Consider the following 27,418-nt stretch of genomic DNA (forward strand, 5'->3'; position numbering starts at 1 on the left):
CTACACAGTACTGTGGCCTCCTTGGAGCCAAGTATAGAGGGACAATCACCTACCTACTCCTGCTGATTACACTAGATACTGATCTAGATATGGCCTAGATATTTCTCCCACCCAAGGACAAAAACGAGGAAATCATGAAGCCATTTCCCAGTATGATCTATCTGGGTGCTTGAGACCAAAGGAAGACAATAGAAGAGGCAATCACATTCCTAGCTGCAGCAAAACTTCCCTGCCTGTCAGTTTACTGGAATTAACCACTTCAGATGGATCAACTGACCTGGAATTAGGTTTTACATTTTTAAAACACATTATGCCATCAGGTGAGTTAAACTGGCTCAAGTTACAAACATTGCTTGTCTTGTAATTCTCACATCAACTCAGAACCTCTTTTCCATTTTTAAAAAGTCAGACCTGGACTTTTCAGTTTAACGTGATTTGGAATACGTGTGCTTAAAAAGTGCTGGTGAGAGCTCTGTGTGAGACTGCCTGATTGTGCTGCTGAGGACAGCATGAGGCCTTGCTCCAAGGCCTCTGCAGCCCTGAGTCTGCCTCCAGGCCACTTGCAGCTGTGCAGGGAACTCTGGCCTCATTTTGGCCACTAATGGTGAAACACAGTTCCTTTTTCAGCCTACTTCCTCTCCTTTTCATTCTCACAACTGCTGTCAGGTTCCGCCAGTACCTTCTGCTCGTGCAGAAGGGAGAATGCCATTATGGTAGCATCTGTGAGATCAGCATCCTGCTTCAAACGAAACACTGATTTTGATCTGAAATCACCGGTTCTGCTCAGCTGACAGAGTTCAGCTGGAGGGCGGAAAGTGGAGTAGGTTAGAAAGGAGTTACAGGTGGAAAATGAGATGAATAAAAAGGCAGAGCTACAAATTGGTTATATTTCCAAAAGTTACTAGTCAAGAAAAGACAACACTGAAAAGAGTAATACTGCGAAATGTGATCAACGCATTAAAGCAGCGTTACATATTGTGGATGTTAGACAAATATAACAGTAGTCTGAATCTGTAACAAAAGGCAAATATAGCTACTTTTCAACAGCAAGAATGTAGACATTTTTTTTTCATATTCTTTAAAGGCAAAAAGGTATTTTATTATCTGATGTCATTGTTTGCTCTCCCAGAGCAAGATCTGTAAGTATTTCTATTTGTGTGGGGCACAGGGAATGATAAGAACCTGTGAAACAGTCAGGTGTTCCAACTCCTGGAAATATGTCAACTTGTGGATGGGAACAGACAGCATAGGGGACTCAATAATAATAATAATAATAATAATAATAACCTGAAAGAAGAGCAGACAAAAAGCAAAAGCAGATATGCTCCTGTGGGCTGATTTCCTGTTGTGCTGAACCTTCCTCAACACAGTATTGACATAAGTGGGCTTTTGCTATTATCTTGCCCAGTTTGCTCTTTAGGAAGTTATTATTGTGGATGGTACACTGTTAGGAAGTGTATAAAAGACAGGACTCTTGGGGAATAGTCAGATTTTCCAGCTCAGCATGGAGCTGAACTGTGCTATGGTCTGTGAATAACATGCTCACAACAAAGATCTCAAGCTCTGATGACTTTACTAGGGTTTCAATGAGCTCTTGCTCGAGAAAAACAGCCTTGCCTTAAATTGTGCAGTGTACATCTCTTGATTGAGAAAATCAGGATTTGATTTGGTCTTGGTTTTCTTTTTTTCTAAAGAAAAAAAGAAGGAAGAGAAGAAGGAAGGGAAGGATGGAAGGAAGGGAGGGGAGGAAGGGAGGTAAGGGATGAAGGGAGGAAAGGAGGAGGAAAAAGGGGGGGGGGGGGGGGGGGAAGGGAACGGGAGGAGGGGCAGGAGTGGAGGGAAAGGGAGGGGAAGGCAGGGGAGTGAGAGGAAGGGAGGAAGTGGGAGGGAGGGAGCGGAGGGAAGGAGCAGGACGAAGGGAGGAGAGGGGAGAGGAGAGAAGGGATTGTGCATGCTCGTGGAGGGTGAAGTTAAATGTCTGAAGTTTACCACGACATCAGAAGAGCCCAAGGGGATCACGTCTGCTGAGGTTTTATTCTGAGGTCCTAGTGCCCCCCTCCGGCCATGTGCGCTCAGACAGCTGCAGGACTCCCCCTGAATTTTAATCCCATTTATTTAGGCAGTAGCGCACATAAAAGATACAAACCTACTTTTTCGAGTGACTAAGTCTCGGGTTTGGTGTGCTTCTGAATAAATACAGTTTCTGTCGATTTGTGACACGGCTGGCTGTATTTTCCGTGCAGAAGCTATAGTGAGGTGGCTGCGTCCTCCCGCTAGCGGTGAGGCCGGGCGCTTGCCTTGACTCAGAAGAAAGGCTTCAAGCTGACGGGACTCGCCTCCCTCGCCCTTCCTGGTCCCGTAGAGCACATTCCTGGCAAGCCCGGGTCCGTCCCAGGCCAAGCAGTGGCCTCAGAAATGAGAACAATGTACCCCTTGTTCCCAGAAAACATGTCAGTGTTCCTGTCGTACACTGACATTTAAGAGTTTGTTCTCTTAGCTTCAGTAACAGCAGTTTGATGTTTAAAAAGAGGTATCAATTGGTCTTATTAATACTATCAATCTTTTATTGCAACAAATTTGTGCTACTTCAAGTAACCTATTATGTTAGCACCCAACTAAGCAAACTGGATTTCCACACTATGTCTTCATCTGAAATGCAGTTACAATACTGTTACTTACTGCATCTCTTTCTCCTTCTCTTTCTCCTTCTCTTTTTTTCCCCAAGCAGTTACTTTAAACAGTATGTTTCTTAGGTCAAGAATTATATTTTCCAGCATTTGCAGTGCACCGTATTCCAAGTCACTAAATAGCAGTAATATTAATGAGTTTTCCCTGCACTTGTGCTAGCAAGTCTTCCATGGAAGGGTCTTCATACCTTTGTATTCCTGATGCAGGGTGAATGTCTTGTCTCCATGGAGGGACATATTGCTTTAATGATCACCTCACCACAAACAGAGTCTATGTGAGTATCAGCCCTCTGACCACTTCAGCCTTGTTGTTCCAGGTACGGGAGTCATTTGCTCTTTATTCTTCTCTCATCTCTAAGTACACTTCTGTCCGTGTCAAAGTAATACTAAGCTTGGCTTCTTCCTCTACTTGGCCAAGCATTTTTGCACAAAAATGCTGTTAGCATTATTTCTTGCTGGTAGTTGCTTATATGATAAAATTGTTTATCAGTTGTCTGTGCTGAAATAGGCCTGTGTTTATTAAGTCAAACAGTAGCAAGCATCATTATTCCTCTTCACAGAATTCTGCTATCCTTAGCATCTTTAAAATGTTCCTGGGAGAGCTCAACATATTTTTGTTACGTTCACAGGGAAGTAATAATTTCAGTTGTCTTGGTGCTTCAAGGACTTACAGTCTGCACCAGGTCTACCTCCAGTGGATTTCACTCTCCATTTGTACTAGCAAAGCAATCAAGTCAGGAGCCTGGTGTGTGATGCTGTGTTTTACCTTGCTCTCCATTATGCTCTGCACTGTTCAGCCCTGAAGTCTGCAGAATGACAGAGGGAAAAGAATGGGAGAGAGGAATGTAATTGCTTCTCAAGTCGCCAGTAATGCTAGTCAGGTTTTTTTTTCATTCAAATTTCTTTTTGGGGAAAAAAGGAAGAAAGGAGGGCAGGAAGGAAGGAAGGAAGGAGGGAGGTGAGGAAAGAAGAAGGAATGGAGGAAGGAATGGAGGAAGGAAGGGAGGAAGGCAGGGAGGGAGGAAGGGAGGGAGGAAGGGAGGAAAGGAGGATGGAAGGGAGGATGGAAGGACCAGCCCTTTGCACACAGGTTATGATTCACTGGTTATTCTTGTAAGTGCCATTACAAGGAGAAGAAAAGAAGACACAGTGGAAACCACATGGAGGCCATTTCCAGCTTCTCTGTGTTTCTGCGGTGTTTTAGGAGGACTGACATTTTTCAAATTGCATGCTGCAGTCACTGTCAAATCCAATACCATCATCTGCTCCCTTGGCAAAGCTTTCCTCACTCTGACATCTCCTTCATGCTGTTACCACATACCAGTATATCACAAATAAGTTTTTCAGGCTAGCTGCCATATCAAATTCTTTCTCATTGTGGGTGGTCCTCCAGAACAGTAGGGCCCTGTCTGCATTTCCAGCCTTGATAGCAGACTGTTTACAACATTAGTATTCAGTGGTTTAGGAGTTTATTTCCTCTGCTGTAAATTGCTTGTCTAGACAGATTTGCAGCTCAAACCTTTGCAAAATTTACTAAGTTACTGATGTAATCCATTGATGAAGTACATTGTATTGTTTAAGGCAATCCTGTACTAAATAGTTCCCATTTTCCTTAATCTAGAAGCCTTGCAGACTGACCAACTGAAAGTTGTTTTGCTGAGAGATTGTCTCCTTTTCCTGAGCATGGTTTAGTTCAACAGCAGAAATATCTGTGAGTCAAGTGCTGTTTGCATCCCATGATTCTAAATTGCTTTAACTGATAACCTCTGTACTCAACAAACTTTGAAAAGAAAAAAAAAAAATGGCAGAATTAAGCAACAGTAAAATCTAACCTGTCCTACATATTCAAAGCTCTTTGTGACTCCTCACCCTATAATAATAAAAGAAAGTTCAAAAATACTTGATTTTCTGCAAACTGGCATTTTGGCTTATTTGGGGCATGAGCAGGGAAGCCCTTTTTGGAAACAGTCCTGAGGGGGCTGCCAGGCTGTGCTAACATTTCACACAACACTTTTACCCCATAGCACTTGATTGGATGGTTCGGACATTCACCAGGCAGCAGTCCTTACCCATCCTGCAGCCATGGCCAAGGACCTGTCACCACCAGGACTTCAGGGCTGAGGATGGCCAGGGTTGGTAGTAGCCTGTCCCTCAGAATGTGTCCCCAGCAATTGGGGCTGCAGGCTGCTTTTAGGCATTTTTCCATTGCAAGCTCGGGCTAGGCAAAAAACTAGGCACTTGAGCCAGGAGTAGATGCACCAGGCTGCCTGCACTGAGGCTGAAGGAGGCATGGGGACTAGGTAGCTGTGGAACACTGAGGTATTCCATTGCTCATATCCCAGAGACTGAAGGCACTGCCCCTCTCTGGGACCCTGCTGCTCCTCAGGACACTCCTACCCCTGACTAAATCCTGAGGTGGGCATTTTGCCTCCCTGCACCTCTCCTTCCTGCTCTATAAAACAGAAGCAATGCTGAGCCCTCTTACAAGATTCTCAGAAAACCACTGGACCAATTAACAGCACAGGAGCTGCAGGCAGTATTATTTGTATCATACTTTATCACTCACTGTAACATAACATAGATGCTAGGGAGGAAGCAGAAATCCTGAGGTGCTTGTCTTCTCATTCCTCTTTTCCCAGGCAGGGAACAGCTCTGTCTTTTTATTCCCATTTCTATTTCCCTCTCAACCAAGGCCATTTGAAAGCAAGAGCAGCTGACAGATCTTTGGTGGTGTTTGATTGGAACTCAGAGGAGGACATGGCATGCAAGATGCAGAGGAGGGCACAATTTCTTCTTCTTCAGGCTCAGGCACTAGTGGCTGAACACCCCTTCTTCAGTGGGCTGGCCAGAGAGGAGAAACCTGCCACAGCAGCCTTATGCTAATACAACATGAGGAAAAGCTGCCTGGAGAGTGCAAGTCAGGAAGATCCTAGCCTCACATTATACAAGATAACCAGCCAGAAGTTCAAAGTGTGTCTTCTCCAACAGAGTGGCCAAGATAGAGCAGCAAGTGACAAGATCCAGAAATCATTCAGCTTCAGCAACAGTCTGCAATAATCACACACCATTCACAGTCTTAAAAAAATCTGAAAAAAAACCAAGAAATATGGAAATGCTCCTAATTATAGATCGCAGGACTTTTAAGCTTTGGAAGGAGTCTCCAGCATTTATTAAGCTCTGGTTGTGCCAATGCTATTCCTGTACTATGATAATTCCTGTTTATTAGATACACTGATATTTGTTTCCAGTGGCAATAATACAGATCTTCTGTCTCTGTGAGGAGGTTGAAAGAACGTTCTTTAACTTGAGTTAGGTAGCTCAGGCATGTTGCTGTCTCCATTCATCTTGCTGGGACTATTCATGCATGTAAATCAGACATGTGAAGAGCTGTACATAGGCACAACATCAGTATGTATTTGGAACAGATAGGCAAGGAGAGACGTGCTGCATTTCATGCTGTAACAGAGAATACAGTGTTTGAAATCTATGATGCATGGGCACTTCTACCAATGGCAAACACAACCTCTGCACTCTATTCAAGCCTCTTATTGAATGAGCTTTTCTCTCAGGAAATTCATTTTTTGGCTCATATGTAGTATTTGTCATATATAGTCCATATTTATTTGTTGAAGAGCTGCACAAATATCACACTTGCCAGAACATAATTTAATCACTGGTAAACACATTTTTTATGCAGCAATGAACAGACCATTTCTATTCCTTGCTATTCAAATCAACAATGCTGAATGTCCTACACAGACATCTCACTTTCATTTCTAGATATTTTCTGCTTTCAGTCAGTCGCAGTTTGATTCAAAGAATTGTTTTACATTAAGTCTATCTTTTGCCTATGATCCTGCCTCTTCCAGCCCTTCTCAGACAATGCAGAGGTCATTGATAATCTCAGTATAGAAGTAGATATTTTATGGCTGCAGATCTCCAAAGTTCCAGCACTTACTTCCCATACTGAAAGCTTCCTTTTTTTTTTTTTTTTTCCTTCCTGCAGACTTCCTTGACTTTACAGAAGAAACCAGGTAGAAAAAACACACATTGTAAAAACATTTAAAAAAACTGTAAACAAGTTAGGGAACAAAGCAAATTATTGTTTTATTTGTGAAGATCAAAAAAGCATAAATGTCTGTGGCCTCCAAGCTCAAGTTAAAATAGTAAGAGTAGCAGAAACTCTTAACAGAACCTATCCAAAGCACAGAAGTCACTGGAAAGGGACAGTAATGAATTTCAATGAATGACAGTAAGAATTTCCAATTATCTTTTGATGCGTGATTTGCATGCAGGTGTGTTTCCATCTGATTTGATTTTTTTCTACGTACACGGAGCCATGGTTAAATGCTTCCTGTTGGAGTTTCCCATTGCATGTTATCATTTAAATAAAAAACAAAAAAAGATTTAGGATGTCCTCCACCTCTTCTTAAGATAACTGGTAAATGCCTGCAGGGCTGCTTCTTGAAGCCTGTCACTGTGGAGTACCCATAAAGGAACAAGCTGCAGAACACATGCCTTTAGAATAATCAAGAAAAAACAATGCAAAATCAGAATGTTACAAAAGCCTTTTGAAAGAAATTAACCATGTGATCAGAAAGATTGTAGAAAATAATAAATATATAAGATTTTACTTCATATTTTTAGTACAAATGTTTCCCTCAGCAGAAAATGCTCTTTCTTTCTCTGTTCTCATCCTTATACTTCTGTTTGATGATCACCATTAACAGCTGCCATATATATGTATATATATATATGTATGTATTAGTTTGATATCTTGAGGAATTTACATTTATGTGACAGTACAGTCTGTTTTTATGTACTTTCCTTTCTTCACTAATAAATTTTTAATCTACTGATTGGTTTCTTTAAATGAGTAGAGTCTTGGATATATTCTTGGTAGGAAACTGGCAGCTGGAGAAAAGATGAAGACATCAAACTGACCTCAGCTCAAAACATAGAAGTTGAGAATATTGCACTTTGCTTACAGCACTGCACTCTGCATGTATCTTCTTCCCTTCAGAGTTTACTGGTGCCATAGTAACATTAACCTATTCACAGTTTGTCTTTTGAAACGTAACTTTAAGATTTCGAAAATGAACCAAAAAACCCGATGAGCCCAGGCAGACTTGATTCAACTTTTAGAATCTGTTTACAAATTATCATATGCAATTACCAGTAATTCATGGGCTAAACATCCAAAAATCTCATCTCCGAAAGTGACGTAATGCAGTGATTCACTAACAAACTCTTCCGCAGTCTTTGTAATAAGACCAGGTTTTTGGTGCATTGTCATTGGAGTAGAGACGCCATAAGGAGCCACTACCTAAAATAAGGCATGTAGTAAGAGTTTAATGTTATCAGACATCTATGTAAGACCATTCACTCTGCAGAATCTCATGGCATCTGAGAAACTGTAAAACATATCTGCAATGGATTAAGGCATGATATGGAATAAGTAAAGGTAAGATGTAGTATCACCTGTATGATAATTCCCTTTTCTTTATACTCTGCTTGTAGTGCTTTGGAGAAAGTGCATATAAAGGCCTAGAATAAAATGAAATGAAATAATGTTAATGCAGGAAATTATGTATTTTCACAAATACTCAAAAATTTATGCCTGAACATCTTAGACAACCTGAGGCACAGTTAGTGGTGAAAAAGTGTTTGAAGACACATTTTTTGCTCTCCTCCACTAGTAACAGCAAGATCAGAGGAGACGATGTCTTGCACTGGCCCAAGCTAGATATGAAACAGGTATAACTGCAGACCTTTATCAAAAATTTATCATATTTATGAAAATGCAAGAAATAAAAATATTGGAGTCCCATTTATCTTAGTTCTTGTTGCACATTGTTGCCATCTCTGAATGACATCTACCTTCCCAGTCCAAGACTTATATTGCTCTTTCTTGAAATGAAAAGATCAGTGAAACACAACTCAAGCCTGTAATATATGTCTATGACCATAGCGTACAAATGTGATTTTATATATATATATATATATTTGCTAGAGATTTATTTATTTGCTTGTTTGTTTTTAGGCATCAACCTTTAGGGTTTATCTTTCTAAGCTTTTCTTCACACCATGAAGATTGCATGTACATGAATGTATTTTGTGTAAAAGCTGGCTTTTTAATATAATGAATGATTTTAGAAATATTCAGAAGCTTAGCAACACTGAACATAGTTAGCTTAACAACTTTATTAATAAGAGATATAAAAACCATATTAACCAGAGAACTCCTGAGTTTTTCAAAGATTCATAGAATCTTCCATTTGAAGCAAATCTGATCAAGGCAGATCATTTTTGGAGTTTCAGTAAAAATCAGTATCTCCTCATTTTGATAAGCTCTGGGGTTTCAATTTAAAGTAATATTTCAAAGTGAAATCTAGGAAATGAGGAAATTCACCAGCCACCTACCAGGATTTTTATTCCTGACTTCATAAGAAAAATCTAACCTTTCTGTACAACTGCAGTTTCAAGTAAGACAGCTAAGCAATCCCAGTAAAATTCATCATTCTACAAAAGGCATTTGTATAACACTAATTAAAGACAAAAATATTCCAGTGATGAGACATATCTTCAGCTGGATTTCATTTGCATAGCTGACTCTTAGTTCTCTGCTATCACTAATTCACATCATTCCATTATTTCAGAGAAATAACACTGTTTTATGTCATCTGAAATCCCAGGTCAGTATTGCTGATATAAAATTTTGGTGAACACTTGATGGAGATTTATAAAGCTACGTAAAAGACTTACCTTAGACGCTGAGTACATTGTGTACAGGGGACAAGGGAAAGTTCCCAGACCAGAGGATAGGTTCAGAATCAGACCTTTCTGTCTAAAATTTAATTTAGATAGTTACATACAGCATTATGGTAAAAACCTTCACAAGTGGAAAGCAATGTTTCTCCCCAAGAAGGCAGAGCTCTCCTATTATCCTGTAGACTACACTCTCTGAAGACCCAACTTTTATTGTTTTGTTAGGTGTAATTAAGTCTAATGCAGCTAGGAAAAATGGAATAAGTGAAACTTTAAAGCCCTATCCAAGTAGAACCATAGGAACATTTTAGAAGCTATTTACATCTAACAGAGGAAAAATTGCCATCAGAGATTTTATGCTCCTTAGTAATTGGTAGGTCCCCTCTGCTCATTAGCCAGCACATTCATTTTCCTGTTCCATGCATCTGTTGTTTTAGTTTCCCTATTCACAACTCCCTATACAAATCACCAAAAACAATTCATTCTACAACAACCAGGAAAAATGAAACAGAGCAAAACAGTTAAATAGTAAGAGCTTATTTTGTTTTCAAAACAAAAAGCATGCACTGTCCTCCAAAAAGTACTAGTTAATGTTTTCTAGAAACTGCATCTGTAAACCTCAACAGCTTATGAACACCCTCTGTCTAACGTGCACATAGTATTAAAAGGAGAAAAGGGAGTACACAGCTGAATTAATCTCCCAGAGGAAGTACAAGTATTTCCAGAGCTTTAAAAAATGATGGCTACTAATCCTGGAAAAATAAAAAATATATTGAAGTAGAATTGAATGTATGCTGTCATGTATAACTTTATATCTGCAGTAGCTACATGCTTCTTCTATAAACAGATCAATATTTTATATCATCTTTTCCATTCCACAGTTAACTGACAACTTGTGGCAGTTTGTATCATTCATTCACATGGCACTAACAGCAAGAGAAGTAAATCTTACTGACTGACATTCCATCAAGTGCAGAAGTTAATAATGAAAAAGCATACCTTTCACTGAAGAAAGTGGTAGTAGAAACAAAAACCATTTGAAAATTATGGAAAAATTATTTTTACCTTGGTTCCATCTGTTTCAAAATTAGTTGTGTCATCTGTAAGATAAGTACATTAAAAATATACCAAATTTCCCATTTCTAATTGCTTTTTTTTATTCTTGTTTTATTCAGAAGGTTTCCCATTTGCTTAAGCCCCAGATACATGTCCAGTTCAAATATGGCACGTTCAAAGATTTGAGAAACATTTTAGAAATGCTAATGGCCTACCAATTAGCTAAATTGTTAAAAAAATATCTAAGGTCAGTCTTCTAAGCCATGAAAATCATATGCTTATCCAAAGTTTTTCATCAATATCTGAATTTCATGAATCTTCAGTTTTCAATCACAAGGAGAAAGTAAGCTCTATCATGTTTTCAGACTTTTTTCTTCTGGATCCACCTGGATCAGAAATAGTAGAAAATTAATTAAAAGAAAACTTATTTTCTGGAAACAAAGGAATTTTTGGGTCATTTTTATATTAATTATTTAAAGATCTATTTCAATTTTAACAGGAGACTGAATCATTCTTCTGATTTTTAAAGTGCGATTAAATTCAATCTCAGGTAAGAAAGTAGCTGCTGCTTTTTTGCGTTTCAAAAATATTTTTGCCATTAAGCTTAACTCCTTAGGAAGTTGACTGATTCATTACAAAAATACGTAAGTCTGAAACTTTGCAGGATAAAAGTTGGAACTAATTTGTCAAGAGCTGTAATAAAAGTCAGTGCAAGTGAATAATTCAATTATTTATTTCAGTCTCTATTAGTTCTCTATTATTTTTTTCAGAAGTGTCATTGTATACTACAAGATTGAAGGATCAAGGTGAGATTCACAAGCTTCATTTTCAGAAAGGATGCTGATGTCATATCAGCTGGGGTGAAGGAGAATTTTCAAGGAAAGTGGAAAACATTGGAAATGGTCCTGCCTTTCCTCAGTGGTAAAAACTCTACTGACATCTGTAGGAATGCCTGGAGCACAAGTGTCCCACTGCAAAAGGTAGTGAGCAGGATTCTACCAGCAGTCAAGCCAAGGACTGGGAAAAAATGTAAAGATGATTTGTACCAAGGCATGAGGAATGGCAGTTAGGAGCATGATTTCTTCTCTGAGTTTTGAAGGAAAGTGAAATTTTGTGAAAAAATTGAAGAGGAAGGAGTTGTAACATTGAGGGAAAGGAATCCCCAAGCCTTGGATGAGCAAAGAGATAATGGAAAAACTCTAATTTTAGAAAAAAAGCCAACAGAAAGTGGGTAAAGGATCAGGCCACTTGAGAGGAATGTAAGAATGGTGTCAAAGCAGGCTGGGATGTGACAAGAAAGGTTAAAGCCCACTTGGAATTATATCTGGCAAAGAAGGTCAAGGATGTCAAGAACAGTTTCTTTAAGTACATCAGTAGCAAAAGAAAGATTAGGGAAAATGTGGGTCCACTTCTGAATGAGATGGACACCTTGATAATGGAGGCAGAGTTACTGAATGCTTTCTTTGCTTCAGTCTCTTCTACTAAGACTGCCTCTCAGGAATCTCACACTCTACAGGTAAGAGAGACAGTCTGAGGAAAGGAAGAATTCCACTTGGTTGAGGCCAGAGATCACCTAAGCAAGCTTGATGTACACAAACCCATGTATCAATTGGATACACCCACAAGCACTAAGAAAGCTGGCAGAAGTGATTGCCAAAATGCTTTCTGTCCTCTTTGAAAGGAGAATGGAAGAGGTGCCTGAGGACTGTGTCTATTCAGTCTTCAAAAAGGATAAGAAGGAGGAGACAAGAATCAAAGAATTGTAGCGTGGCTTAGGTTGGAGAGGACCATAAGAATTATTTAGTTCCAACCCCCTTGCCATTAGCAGGGTTGCCAGTTACTTGTTTAGGCTACCCAGGATCCCATCTGGCCTGACTGTGAATACCTGCACGGATGGGGCACCCACAGCCTCACTGGGAAACTTGCTTCACTGCCTCACCTCTCTCTGAGTAACAAATTTCTGTCTAACATCTAACCTAAATCTCTCCTCTTTTAGTTAAAAACTACTCCCTCTAGTTCTATCACTATCAGACCATGTAAAAAGTTAGCTTGTAAGCTCCCTTCAAGTACTGGAAGACCACAATGAGGTCTCCCTAGAGCCTCTCCAACAGAAACAAGCCCAAGTCCCTCATCCTTTCTTCTTTGGAGAGGTGCTCCAGCCTCCAATCATATCATCAGGACCCACTCCAAGAGCTCCACATTCCTCCTGTACTGGGGAGCCACAGATTTCGGCACGTTACTTCGGATGGGGCGTCACAAGGGCAAAATAAAGGGGAACAATTCCCTCCCTGTCTCTGCTAGCTACCCCTCTTTTGATGCAGCTCAGGATTCTGTTGGCTTTCCAGGCTGCAAGTGCACACTGCTGGCTCAACTCCAGCCTTTCTTTCATCAGGACACCCAGGTCCTTCTCTGCAGGGCTGCTCTGTATGAGTTCTATCACTTTGTACTCATATCTGGGATAACCCTAGCCCAAGTGCAGCACCTAGCACTTGGCTTTGTTAAACTTCATTAGGTTCTGATATGTCTGCTTTTCAAGCATGTCCAGGTCCCTATGGATGGTATACCTCCCTTCTATTGTGCCAGCTGCACCACTCATCTTGATTAGGGGCCTAGAGAATCTCTCTTATGAGGAAAGGCTAGGAGAGCTGTGATTCTTCAGTCTGGAGAAGAGAAAACTGAGAGAAGACTGAGAGGAGAAGGTTGAGAGCAGTGTAAGTATGTAAGGGCAGGATTCAATTGGATGGGGCCAGGCTCTTTACAGTGCTGCTCAGAGACAAGGCAAGGGCAATGGGCATAAACTGGAACATAAGAATTTACATGCAAACATGAGTGTCATGGTTTTGTGATTTTTGGCTTTCGATATTGCACATCATAACATCATGTAGTGCACTGGGAGTTAAAGTGTTAATGCTCCAATTCCGGGTACCTGTCTCTGTACGTCACCAAAGTGATGGGATCTGGCCCTTCTGGGTGGGGTGGTCTCTTATTGCCTTGCAGGGGGTATTGGAGTGTGCTTTCCAAGCAGTACCAAGATTTGCAAGTTTGATTCCTGAGAACACTCTCTCCTATTTTATTTGATTTATTTGTCTCAGTTTCAATTAGATTGTATAATATCGTGTTACCTTGCATTCCGATATCATAGTTGATAAAATGGAGTTTTCCTCCACAGATCATTGCTGCTATTTTTTTTTCCCTTCCTTGAGCCCAGCTCCCATTTCCCTACCCCTTTTCCCTCTTCTTTCCTATTTTGTGGAGCTGGAGGGGCCCAGGGGTCTACTGCCCCCCTGTCAAGGGCATAGATTGATCTAGTTAACTCCAAAAGTAAACTTTACTTTGAGTTTGACAGTGCACTGGAACGAGATGCCCAGTGAAATTGTGGAGTCTCTCGTTCAGGAGATATTCAAAACCCACCCGAATAATGTCCTGTGTAATGTACTATAGAGAACCCACTTTAGCAGGGACTCTAGACAAGGTGGTCTTCAGAGGTCTTTTCCAACCTCTACAATTCTGTGATAAATGGAATAAAACCTTTTAGCAGAAAGTTCACCAAACTACTTCATAAATGAATTTGTTTCAATTTATTGATCTCACGTGATTTATTATTTGAAGTCATTAAGCAGCACTACAAATTTGAGAGGTAAAGTTTGCTACACAAAGTGGAATATCTGTTCGCAATTTTCATGTAACATTTAAGAATTTCTTAGCCAAAGTTAAGATGAACTCTGAAGCTCTGGTTCTGCTCTTGTTATGTTAACATACTACTTGCTAACTGCAGAGCAACACAAATCTTTAAGCATGGAACAGTAACTGCTCTTGCAAGTAAAGTAACCAACCAAATTTGACACAAAGAAAAACAGTGATCTGGGAGTCAATTCCTGAAGTTCCTTTCTTACACTGATAGAAAAATGTTTTTGTAGAACAGAATTGTTTCAAAAAATGAATATACAGCACAGTACAAAAAGACTGTGGATCTTCTTGTCCTGCAGATTCTTATTTTCGAACAAATCTTTCTGATTAGGGACACCACCTTATTTTTGGGAAATGATTCAGATGCAGTGTAACAATGTGTATCAACCAACCAATTGTGCAAAAACATTTCCAGTCAACTCAAAATACTTCATAGATATTAGAAACCAACAAAGTCCTTCAAATAATGCTGACATTCCAGCCTAATAGGAATGTCTTTGGATAAACTGGATGAATTTGTACAGGAAAGTTAATTGCATGACTAACAATAGTCATGCAATTAATGTGATTAAATGACTGCTCTTATTCAGTACAATGAATTCAGATTTGATGCATATGACACATACCTTTGTAACAGAAATAATGTTACAGTTGACAAGGTTCTGCAATAAGCAAGAAAGCAGTAAGTTCATGGCTAACTTCAAAAAGCATGTAGCTTTTCTACATTACAAACCTAGCAATTCCAACTGAAAAACTTGCTAGCAAAGCAGAGTTGCCCTGGATTTTCACTGACTGTGTCTATGATGTGAGATACTTAAAGGCAAATGAGCCCTGGATTCCTGTTTCACTAAACACTGAACTCAAATCTCATACATCTCTTTGTTATAGCACTCTTCATTTTGCCCAGCTGTGTCTTTGTGCATGATGACACTACAGAGCCTGGTGACCCATCACTGTTGGCACCAGCACACCAAGCTAGATGCATGCCAAATTGCACTCAGCTTACAAAGGTGCCAAGCTGAGCTGGAGTGTCTCCCAGTAACAGAGGTAGCAGTATTTCTCTACATGATGTCTGTGCAGCATAAGAACTTCTGTGCAGAGGTATTGTCCCAAGGCCATCTTGCAGGCACAAGCCATAGCAGCAGCAGAGGTTCCACCTCATGGCTGCAGCACAGTGGGAAGCAGTCAGCTGTGGATCTGTAGTTTGTAACAGATGGTGACAAACAGGCTGAATAATAAGGCAAAGAAGAATGTGATCAAGTCCTTAATCCCATGAAACTATTCTGAGTGTGTAAATTTCTCCCTAAAATAAAGCATGTTTAAGCAAGGTTTATTTTTTTATTTTCCTACACATTAAATCAATGCTGTCTCTACAAAATAAAGTTTTGATAACACTAACAAAAATGCTGCAGCTGTGACTGGGCTGGCCACATGGTGTTATGTGACAGCATAGCTGATCTCAGCTATTGTTACCTGCCTGCTGCAGTTGAGCTGAACTCTACTATTTTTTTCTATTGCAAGCTCTTCCAAACATTAAAAACAAATCAAAATATGCTTCTACACTGAAATAGGCACTGATGGTAGTAGAGGGAGGATCTGCCGCTTGCTAAGGAGAATAACAATTCCTAATTATTATGTTGAAAGTAGAAAATCACAGAGTAATCCTACCTCATCTACATCTGGTGCATTAAGGAAACGGCATGGAAGAGGATTATGAAGCATTCCAACATTGTTAACTAATCAAAGGAAACATAATTATAAGGACCACATCAAGACAAAGTCTTAGTTCAGCTAATTAAGCAAATGCCTTCTCCTTAAGACTTGGTTTTTAAGCTGCATATGAAGAGAAATGCTGCTTAGCTTTGAGTCTTGTTCTCACTGAATTCATTGGTATCGACCAGTGCTGACTTCAGGGAAGAGAAAAACAGTCTGCTGTATAGTCTGGGGAGGGCGGGTTGATTGTTCGGTTTTGTTTTGTTCTTGTTTAATTTGTTTGTTTCTCCATTAAAAGGATAATTTTTTTAACAAATAAACAAAAAAAGTTTCAATTTTTCCTGTGTGGATCACACCAATTAGTGTTAGCCTCAGGCTTGTTTCAATTTGAATGTAAGAACCACACACAGCTGTAATTCCTTGATGCCAAACAGGGAAAAAATAATCCCACAGGCTGGCCACTGCTCATTAAATGGCAGAAAATTGTTCACGGCAGAAGAAACTATTGCACAAAGAAAAGGGAAATGCTTGGAGAATCTTAATTTACTTTTAAAACTTGATCAAGATAATTTATATTCAAATACGTTAGGCAGTTGTATGCTTGGCTTTAATTGTTGGCTAACAAGTTGTTACAACACACATAATTTGTAAAATTCTGTGTTTAATACACTGCAGCCATAAAATAGCATTTACATAACAGACATCAGCAACTCACCCAAAACACCTATTTCCAAGCCTTCCAGATCTTTTTCAATGTTCTCATACACTGAATTTTTAGTGAAATCAGCTTGTATAACCTTCACCTTTTGAGCTGTGGCCTGCTCTGTAATAAAGAATAAAAAACAGAAAAGCCCTTTCCATCTATAAAGAGAAGAACTGTAATGCAGAAGTTAGAAAAATGGTGAAATGTCTCACTTAATAATGTCCACTGCACAGATTTATTCTGGAGAAGAGGAGGCTCAAGGAAGAACTCATTGCACTCTACTACTTCCTGAAGGGAGGTTGTGGTGAAGAGGGGTTTGGCCTCTCCTCCCAGGCAATGAGCAGGACCTGGGGAAACAACTGCAAGTTGTATCAGAGGAGGTTTAGATTAAACATAAGGAGAAACTTTTTCTCTTAGAGAGTGGTCAGGCACTGGAATGGCTGCCCAGGGAGGTGGTGGATTTGCTGTCACTGGCAGTGTTCAAGAGGCATCTGGACAAGGAGCTGCAAGATATGGTATAGTAGCTTGTGGTAGGAGTGGTAATCGGAAAACAGTTGGACTAGATGATCTTACAGGTTGTTTCCAACCTTGTGATTCTATGATTCTATGATAATAATTTTTTCAACTTTCTTGCTTTAAAAATAGTTAAATCACAAGGTAAACACCCTCACTCGTTACAGTTATTTTCAAGGAAATAACTGGCAAATAGGATGAATTTATGCCCTGAAATTAATGGAAATTCCCTGACAAAACCTAAACAGCATTTAGTCCTTTAGCAAGAAAAAAAAAAAACAAAATAAATAAGCAATACAGCAACTCTTCCCCAGTTATCATTATACTTATGAAAGAACATTGTCAACATGCATTAGGCAGATGAATGTGGTGCCAGATCCTCAACATAAGCACAGAATTGTTTTAAAGTGAGGTGAGTTTTGTGTGTGTGTGTGTGTGTGTGTGTGTGTGTGTGTGTGTAAAAGATCAACATTTTAACAAGCAGTCATTTTTTCATGTAGGACGAGGAGACAGATAGACTAGTTGTGATGCCACATTTTCTGCATCCTTTTCAGCCAATTTCATTCCTACATTTGCATCACTGTGGATTGAAACTTCCATAGAATGAATGTTTTACAACAACAATAGTAAACATGTTAAGCAAGCAATTCATCTAGAGAAACCATTAGCTCAGTGTCCTCACACAAAACTTATTTTATTATGTTTTATCTCATGTTCTAAAAGAGCCATCCTGTCCAGCTGGGTTGAAATCTGGTTTTGATTCTTCTTTAGGGAAGTGTTTTTTGGCTTGTGGAATGGCCTGCTGAAAGCTCTATTTCTGAGAGCTACTCTCAAGCACATCTGTGATCCACAGAAATAAAGCAAGCTACTGAGCCTAAGGGAGTTATCTACATTTTAGCCTCTCTTCATCTATCTTACCACAAACAGTACAATTAGGTAAATAACATTAACAAGTTGAGAAGGAAGTCAAGTGTTCTCGTTACTGTGTCCAACTCACTGGAAAAGGTTACAGTGCATAAATGTGAGATGTTTCTTGTTCAGACAGTTTAGAAAGAAAAAGAAAAAAAAATTAAAAAACAATAAAATCATTCTGGTTAGACTTCTGCTTCATTTTGGATTTCCATTGTTTATTTACTCTCACAAAATTACAGTAAGCTTAACTCGCCTTCCCAGTAATTACTTAGCTTAATTACAATAAATCCTGAGTCTGAATATTGAAATCAGAGGAGCTATTTGAAAACTTTAACCTAGAGCTCCTTGTTGATTTTTTTGACCTCCATATCAGATGCTTGCTGTTGCTGTGTCCTCCTCCCATTCATTTTGTTTGTGCCACCTACTTGCTGTTATGTATTCCTCTCCAACTCAGCACAACAAATAACATGAGTCATTCTGGAGAAATACCAAAACCCACTGAACACAATGGGAAGATCTCATTGGGTTTTGCCAGCAATTTCAGGCATGCTCTGGGGAAAACTCAATGCTATATGCCGTTGGCAGGCTGCTGCAGCGGACCATCCAGGACAGGAGGCCCTTGGTGAGGGGGTGCTGCAGAGCACAGCACATGCATGGGGAAGGTGCCCCAAGGTCGGCCTCAATGTAAATCCTATAAAGAGGAATCTGCAGGGCACTACCTTTTTACACCTCTCTCATTCTTCACTTAGCTGTCTTAGTCTCAGGGACCTCATTGTTTTCATTCTTTGCTTCCCATTATCATTTACAATGCATAGAAACTATAAAAATCTGTTAAACTTTTTTTTATTTTTAATTAGGTTTTTTAATTATTTAATATTCAGCCACAGAGAAATGCAGCAACACCAGTGCTTGCATAATCTTCACTGGAGTCCATATTTTTATGGCTTTTTACTTTGTAGGAGCCAGTGTATGCCACACTGGTCTCATGGGATACAGTTAGGCTGGTGTTTCCCCTTTCTTGCTTCTCAAAGGAAAGCAAGTCTGTATCTAGAAATGAGTGGTAAATTAGGCAGGAAATTCAGAAGCTCAGTAGTCGATTTCATCCCCAAGACACAAAAGATACCTCCTGTGGCTGCAATCTGGTCTGAGGCCTGTGTCACATCCTTCTCTTTGGAAGGGCTCAGAGCCTGGCACAGCACAGCCAGCACAGCAGCACACACACTGGGGAGTTTAGGGACAGCGGCAATATATGGAAGAATAAACCCGATTACAGATGTCTGTAAAGTTAACAGAGGATATAAACGCACTTGTCTCCTATAGAAATCCTAACTGTCAATCCTAATGTGTTTAAATAAACTATTCCCCAGGACAAATGGCTGATTCCATTTGAAGAAAAGAAAATGAACATTAATTCTAAATGCACACTACTTTACTGTCTTACTGAAAGCCAAATGTAGTTTGTAAACCTTAAAAAGAGAAAAAAAGAGGACAACAGCTACAATTATTTCACTTTTACTCCTTTTCTGCTGCATTCCAAGAACTAGCCTCAAGGTAACCTTTCTTTCTCAAGCAAAAGCCCATTCATAGGTTGTTCAAATAAATCTATTGTCCTATCTCCTTGCCTGTATTTAGAGATCTTAAGTTCAGGTGAAGTCAGAATAGAACCTGGAGTCATATTTCTTTGTCCCAAACTATTGAACTGTTTGAATCATAGCATGTATTTTTAAAGCAATCTATGACTAGAAGGGTTCAACCAATGCAGTGAAACAGTGCCTGTAATTTTGCACTAAGAGCTTGGGCTCTATCTGCAGCAATATCTGGGACTCCACTCGACAAGGGAAGCAGGCCCAGGTTCCCACCAAGCCAGGCTGCCAAATGGGAAGGCAAACAAATGTGGTACAAACACTTACCGATTTCATTGGCTACTCTCTGCATCTTCTCAAGAGTTCTACTTATCATAACTATATTTAACCCATGTCTTGCCAGCTGCAAGAGAAGAATATAAAAGTGTTGGAAAGCAATATTGAACATAATTTTTTTTAATTTTCTAATTTTACTACTGAAAACAATTACAGTTATTAATTGCTTTCAGTTGTCTGTCACTGGTCTAATGGGCAAACAACAGATATTAAAACCAGATTCTAGTAGTCTGTGAAAATACCTTGGCCCCTTACAAGAAAAATATGTTGGACAACAATGAGGTCCCAACCATATGATTAAAAATAAACAACCACAGCCAGTTTCACTTAAGCATGTGCATGCAGAGAAAAAAAATGATGTGGCATTTCCCAGCCAAGCATTGGGAAGACAAATAATTACTTTCTAGTCATTTTACAACACCATCTTTGACCTTCATTATTTTATTAGATTAAAAAAGAAGTAATGCAAAAAAGTCCATGCATGAAGACTTTGGCATTTCCACATGCAGATTAAATATCATCCATGTCACCTACAAATGAAGGACTACATAGAATGTATTTTCTGTAAGCTACCCATTCCCACCAGCAAAGGAGTTCTAGGCAGAATCTGAAAAAAAAAAAACACATGCAAAGCTTGTGAAATGAAGTTATTAAGTAGCAGTGGGACAGAGTTATGTGCACAAAGAAAGATAAGAGTTGAAACCAGAAAATGCCTGTGAGAGCAAGAAGCAAGAAAAAGTCAGTACAAAAGATAAAGGCCAACTTCTGAAAGTACCACGTTATCTTGGAACAAGGAGTGAACTGGCGAAGGCCACACAGTGAAGACCCATTCATTTCTGCCACTGACTCCCTGCAATGCACTCTCCTTAAACCTACTGGAGGGAAGCAGATTGTCCTACTGAGCTCTTCTGAAACAATGGAAAGAATGTCAAGGAACAAGGACCTTTGTTTGAAAACTCACTACACTGAGAGTACAAGGAGCAGACTATCTATTAAATATATAAGACACAGCCATTTGCACTTTCAGCACAAAGACCTTGCTCACAGTCCCATGCTCTCAGCGAACCTCTCACATAATTAGCCACAGAGACATGTCCAGGCCTGGGCACTCTGTGGTTTTGAAAGCTTATTTTATGGGCTCTGTATGAGGTACTCAGGAAGAGAAAGTAAATTGTCTGCACACTGGCAAATTTCCCTTTGTCTAAAATGTGCTTAACTCAAGCTGTTTCCAACTTGGAAAGCAATGCAGATAGTCTCTCTTGCTCTGGTCCCTTATTCGTACCTGTCACTCAGAGATGATTACACAGAGGTCATTCTGCTTTTTTGAGCATTCAAACAAGATTAAATATCATCCCTGTCACCTACAAAGTAAAATCAAAATTTTATTTTGTAGTGCTTCTCAATAACACTTCATATATGTCTCTGTGTCTGGTAAAAAATGATCCCTATTGCTATGATCCTATTTTAGCTAGAATGGCAAAAATGCTGACTGCCAGGTGAACAGATGAGAGGATGCTCCTTTGCTGCTGTATGCCAGATCCATTAGAAGTATAAAGCTGCAGCAGCATTTCTCAAGGCCTTTTTCTTCTTTTTCTTTTTCTTTTTCTTTTTCTTTTTCTTTTTCTTTTTCTTTTTCTTTTTCTTTTTCTTTCTCTTTTTCTTTCTCTTTCTTTTTCTTTTTCTTTTTCTTTTTCTTTTTCTTTTTCTTTTTCTTTTTCTTTTTCTTTTTCTTTTTCTTTTTCTTTTTCTTTTTCTTTTTCTTTTTCTTTTTATTCTTATTCTTATTCTTATTCTTATTCTTATTTTTACTTATTTCCTCATATATAACCCGTGGATTCTTTTCAGAAAAAAGTTTCACAGGACACTTAAACTACAAGATTCAAGTGCACCCTCAAGGCAAACAAAAATGAAGGCATTTAAGAAAGGAATTTCCTGGCCATCACTGGCAGAGGCTACGCGGCTTTTAATGCTGCCTCACTCCGCACGGAGGCGGCGTTGAGCGCAGCCCGTGGCGCGCTGCCCTACCCGTGGCGCGAGGACCGCCCTGTCCTCGGGCGGCGTAGAGGGGAGATTTAGGTTAGATATTAGGAAGAAATTCTTTACTCAGAGAGTGGTGAGGTGCTGTCATTGGCTGCCCAGAGAAGCTGTGGATGCCCCATCCCTGAAAGCATTCAAGACCAGTCTGGATGGGATCCTGGGCGACCTCACCTACTCACTAGCAACTAGCCTGTGGCAGAGGTTGGAACTGGATGATCTTTAAGGTCCCTTTCAACTCAAGGCATTCTGTGATTCTATGAACCTAAAAGGACAATAGAATGTGTGTCCTGTATCAGCCATCAGTCTTCTGAGACTTCAAGCTTTTTACACAGACCAAGCCAGCCAGTGTGCAGAAGTGTTTACCTAACTACAAATCTTGGAAAAAGGGGTTTTCCACCAGTAAGGAATGTAATCATTACCTGGACTTCTGAGTCCTGGGCTGTATTTGTGAGCCACTGGTTCGGGTTTCCATATAAAACACTGAGCAGAAACAGCCACCATCCTTCCAAATCACCAGGACTAGTGTCAGTTTCTGGTATCACAGGAGTGTGGAGCTCTTGCATTATGTTGTGGCTTGTTACAAGTCCATGTTTGAAGGACAGCCTTTGCTTGGTCTTAGAGCTCAAGCTCCAGGGACAGAGATGTAGCGACCCTGTGGCCTGCAGGCTAGATTTGTGTTCACACCAGCCCACGGTATCAGCAAAACCTATGTCAGATTGACATCAGAGAATTTTGTACCCAACATCAGAGCAGCGACAAAGCTGGTCCACTTATTTACAAGCCTCACACAATCATGTGCTTTGACCTCAGCCAGCAAGATGATGTACCAAGCTATGAGCTCAAATAGTGCCATGCATTAGCTGAGCACAACCTCTATGATTGGGAAGACCTGGGGAAGATAAATCTCAGCAAGGGTAAAGATGCCTCTCAGTCAACACAAGAAAGCCAAAAATAATGAAGAAACATTCCACAAAAACTTGCCAGCTCCTGGCAAAAACTGTTTTCTCAAGAAAGGAACAAAAGACAATAGTTATTTTATTATTTCTGATGACTTAAGTGGCCATTCATATGTCATAGCTGGCCTTTTAGCTGGGATTTACAGTTCTATAACCTATGCGGAACAAAGGAAGCAGAACAAAGACAGAAATTCTGACCTCAGATCCACTCTCAGATTCTTGCAGACCTCATAGTTAAAGTATCACCAGGATCTCTCACACAGTTACTTCAGCACGCTGCTTCTGCGTGTGACTACACCTGGAGATGCAGTTCTAAGGGCATGATAAAGCATTACTGACAGTTCTTATCTGTGTTTTAACCCCAACACATTCTTCCCTGACTTACATATTCATCAGACTCTTTCTATTTTCTTATTGTTACAGCAACTTAGTCAGTAGGCGGAAAGCAACGTTTTTCCTTCTTTCACACAGGAGAGTTTATAATCTTTATCACAACTACAATAAATACTGCAATACTTGGTATCTATGTTTTCTAATTCCAATGCAGTTCAGAAAGTACTTATTGTATTGCCACTCCCAGTAATCAAAATCAGGTGCTTCAAGTATGAGTAAATGAAGCATATGCTTAGGAGAACTGGTTTAATAATCTAATCAATTAAATCAAAAGGAAACTCATTTTCCTTTCCTGAGAGACAAGTTTTATGTACATTTTTTCACATCATATATGATTTATCACTTCAGAATGCATCACATCTAATCCAGATCCTCCCATATTACCACCTGTTAATTTTCATCTGGTTGTCTCTGTTCTGAAGACAATAACTTACATTTCATTGCAGCTAAGCAATTCAGTTCAGACAAGAGAGCTGGTTATGAACAAAGACATCAGAGAGAAAATCTGCCACTGTCACTATCACACATAGCAAGGACAGTCTCAGAGGCCTCTCTGCCTTCAGCAATGGTGAGCAGAGGGGATGTTGTAGCATCTTCACAGCAATGCATGGCAAACTGCAGCTCCCTCCTCCTGCAGACTCCTGCAGTGACGGATTACTAACCAGACTATCAGGGATCCTTGTCAGTTCCTTAGCTTGTAGCTCATACTCATTTATGTATATTTCTCCTTTCTCTGTTGTTTCAAATATATCTCTCAAACTTTCTTTTGCAGCTGTGAAGGATAGCAAAGTGCATTTTGTGTGTTTAATACTGGACTACCTCATCAAAAGAGAAAAAACACATTAGCTGTAAAACCGGGGGGAAAAAAAAGGGATAGGCTGGAAGACATGCCACTCTGGACAGACAATACAAAATCTCAATTACATGGTGTTTCCATTTCATTTCCTTGGACAGACAGGACCACTGCAACATGAATGACATTCCTCTTAAATGCAATACTAATGTCCTCACAGAACTCAGCTCATGTTATTCTGCAAATAGGGAGGGAAAGGATTGGTACTATATTTGTCACAGTGGCTTTGAATTCCAGACTCTTCTTACTAACATGCAAAGACTGGTAATAGATAGCAATTTTCATTTCATTGAAGTAAAACTAAGGGAGTATAATTTTTCTTACCTCAAAGGAATATGCTTTTCCAAGCCCATCTCCTGCTCCTGTGACCACTGAAGAAAGAAAATAATAGTAAGGATCATGGTGATTGTAGATTTTCTTTAGCTCTTTATTGAATTTGTTAAACTTAATATTGTCCATTTCTTGGACATTACTGTCAAAACGTTTCTAATAAACCACTGAATCAAGCCTTTCTTTGTATTGTGACTTGACATTTATTGCTAAGCACTATTAGTCTTCCAAGCAAACCTCTCCCCTCTGTAACCCACCTAAAGTAGCATCTTAGTCAATACTTTCACTTTGAATGGGGAGACAGCAACAAATCTATTACCTATGAGATGGCAGAATTTTTTTAATATGCATATATTCTTTCAAAAGTTCTGCTTTGTACTTGCATGTTCATTGCAGAATGGCAGTAGATAAGGAGTGACAGAGGCTGATACATTTCCTGACACAGCAAGTTTCTCTGTAAGGAAAAACTAACTTAACATCACCTATACAGTGCTTTCTATCTCAAGATTTACCTTTGGATTTAGTGTCACTGGGGAAGTAAACAAGCCTTGGCATTTACAAGGCACCCTGGACCTTAAATATCATGAAAGCAAGTAACGAATAAGGGCTATAGAAGGAAAATACTTATCATCTTAGAAATAAAGGATAAATAAGCAAAGGAGAAACATCCTAAAACAGTTCTGAGGTACATCTGACACATTTTTAGAGCAAAACTGAACATGAGTCAGTGTCTAAAAACAAAGTAAATTAAGGACTTCTAAATTGACAGAGAAACCAGAGAAGCAGAGTGAGTTTGAGCAGCTAGGTTCACAGGGAACAGAAAACTCCTGGTGAGGAAGTTAGTGATCTTTATGACCACAGCAGACCTGCAGATGAAAAGCAAGCTTCCACCTGCCAGCTTGTATCCTTGCAGGGCTTGGGATCTCACAATACGTATGATGCTGCAAGCTACTCAAGCCCAATGAATACAACCAGCCTGAGGAAACATAATGTATTTGAAATGACAGAACACAACTGGTCCACTGAAGGAAAGGGCAGTCTCTGGGCCTCCAGGAGGACAAGGTTTCATAGATCTCCATGCTGTGCTTCTGACTATCCACATACCAGACAGGCCCACACACCAAAATGTGGCTTACATGTTATTTCAGAAGCACTTGATGCTTAGCCAAGTCCTTCACAAACAGCTGAGTTTTGTTTCTTACTCATCCACAGTGAGATGTGCACATTAAACACATACACAATCCAACTCTCTAGCATGAGAGTACATTTGGGGTCACTTCTTAACAAGATGCCACCAGTGGTGACATCTGTAGCCTCGTATCTCTAAAACTGCCTTTTCATTCTTACTTCATATTGACGATCTACCAACCCTAAGAAAAACATTTAATAGGAAGAATTCTTTCATTAAATATTTCTGTTATTTTTATGAGAATATGTAATATCTTTAAAAAAGCACTGCTGAGTTGTAGCCTTCAAAGTTTTTAGGCAAGAATAGATTTGGCTTGTTAATGATAGCATTAAGGATAGATCACCAGTCTGAAACAAAGAGGCTGGAGCAAAGTCACCAGGAACAAAGACAATTTGCTTGGAAGGCTGGAGACCATGCGCTATACATAAACTAGTTATTTCACTTATTAGAAACTGAGGATAGGCAATGTTATTAAAACTAAAGCATTTCCAATAGAGAAAAAACACTGGAAGTAAGAACAGGGAGAGAATCCCCATCCACACACTGCATGTGCACATTGCTACTAGTTTATTTTTCTCTTCTCCCCAAGTAGGCAAAAACTTGAAGTTCATAAAACTGAATTTACTAGCAGGTAGAAAGAAGAAATGAAACAAAGCACACACTTAGTAGAAATTGTCCTCTGAAGGAGTGGGGTAAGAGAACACAAGGAAAATATCCCAATTAGTAACATAACTAATAGAGAGATTCATCTCTCTATTACAAAAAGAAAAATGTAAGGAAATTTCCATTACCTGCCCATTCTCCCAGCGACCGGAAGAAAGCCTGAGGCAAAGCACTCCAAACATGTGGGAAAATATAGTTCATAAATCTGATGCATTTAAGCAGAGCAGAGAAACAGATCAGAGCCCCTGTAACAATGAGCAGCTGATGCTGCAAGTCTTCCATGGCAAGCAAAATCAGCAAGCTACCATGCAACAGTAACACTCTCTCTGGGAAATGCGCACTGGCCGAGCAACAACAGGTTTAATCACAGCATGTGATCTGTTTTCTCCAAATAATGTCCAGAGTTCAGGCAAGAATAATGTCTCTGTTTTACATTCAGATTTGTAAATGACCACAAGGGAGGGGAATAAAAAAAAAGAAAGAAAGAAGGGAAGAAAGAAAGAAAGAAAAAAAGAAAGAAACAATGACTTCTGGCACTCATTTCAGTAGGAAGGTTTCATTGCTTTCCTGGAAATTACCCAAGAACAAAAAGAAGAAAAATAATTCTATTTTGTTTAAGTTTTGCAGAAACTGATAGGTCTAATCCAAAACCCCGGATAAGAATACCCCTGACCTTGGGATAACACACAACAACACCTCTTTGTACAGCTATGAAGAGTTAAGCTGTAGTACAGAGGCTTCCATAGCACACTGAATTTGTGCTTGGGCCAAAAAAAATAGATTTATCTCCAAATTTGAAGACTAAATAATAAAAGGTTAATAAAGACACCTAGTTCTTCCTACACAGTGAAAAAAATACTACATAACTTTTTAAAGAGTTTTCTGAAAATAGTTTATTATACATTTTACAGATAGGGAAATTACGGCACAATTGGTACGGTAGTTTATCAACAAGGAAATATACAGTTTTCTGAACAAAATATGTTTGAATCAGCATTAAAGTTGAGTACATGGATAAAAATCATAAGGCTAAATAGCA

At 39.4% G+C, this 27,418-nt stretch overlaps 2 protein-coding genes across 5 annotated transcripts in view; one reads left to right on the plus strand and one right to left on the minus strand.

Moving 5' to 3' along the window:
* LOC125687389 (uncharacterized) overlaps positions 1-27,418 on the plus strand; it is a 212,963-nt gene that overhangs the window by 56,308 nt on the left and 129,237 nt on the right. The window lies entirely within an intron of this gene.
* Positions 1,834-26,933, minus strand: HSD17B3 (hydroxysteroid 17-beta dehydrogenase 3). Of its 4 annotated transcripts, none has more exons than XM_048932198.1 (12): positions 26,508-26,676; positions 24,522-24,568; positions 20,734-20,833; positions 19,950-20,025; positions 16,627-16,734; positions 15,867-15,934; positions 14,825-14,860; positions 10,521-10,555; positions 9,453-9,534; positions 8,169-8,234; positions 7,864-8,013; positions 1,834-7,205 (listed from the first exon to the last, which is right to left on the minus strand). In XM_048932198.1, exons 1-12 carry the CDS (start codon positions 26,559-26,561, stop codon positions 7,095-7,097), a joined length of 933 nt encoding a protein of 310 aa, XP_048788155.1. In that variant the 5' UTR covers positions 26,562-26,676; the 3' UTR covers positions 1,834-7,094. The 4 variants fall into 4 exon arrangements, with proteins under 4 accessions (XP_048788155.1, XP_048788157.1, XP_048788154.1 ...); XM_048932200.1 differs by lacking the exon at positions 26,508-26,676 and adding an exon at positions 24,847-24,865; XM_048932197.1 differs by lacking the exon at positions 20,734-20,833 and having other exon boundaries at positions 26,508-26,933.

The sequence above is a fragment of the Lagopus muta genome, chromosome Z (assembly GCF_023343835.1).
Source record: "Lagopus muta isolate bLagMut1 chromosome Z, bLagMut1 primary, whole genome shotgun sequence".
Classification (NCBI taxonomy): Eukaryota; Metazoa; Chordata; class Aves; order Galliformes; family Phasianidae; genus Lagopus; species Lagopus muta.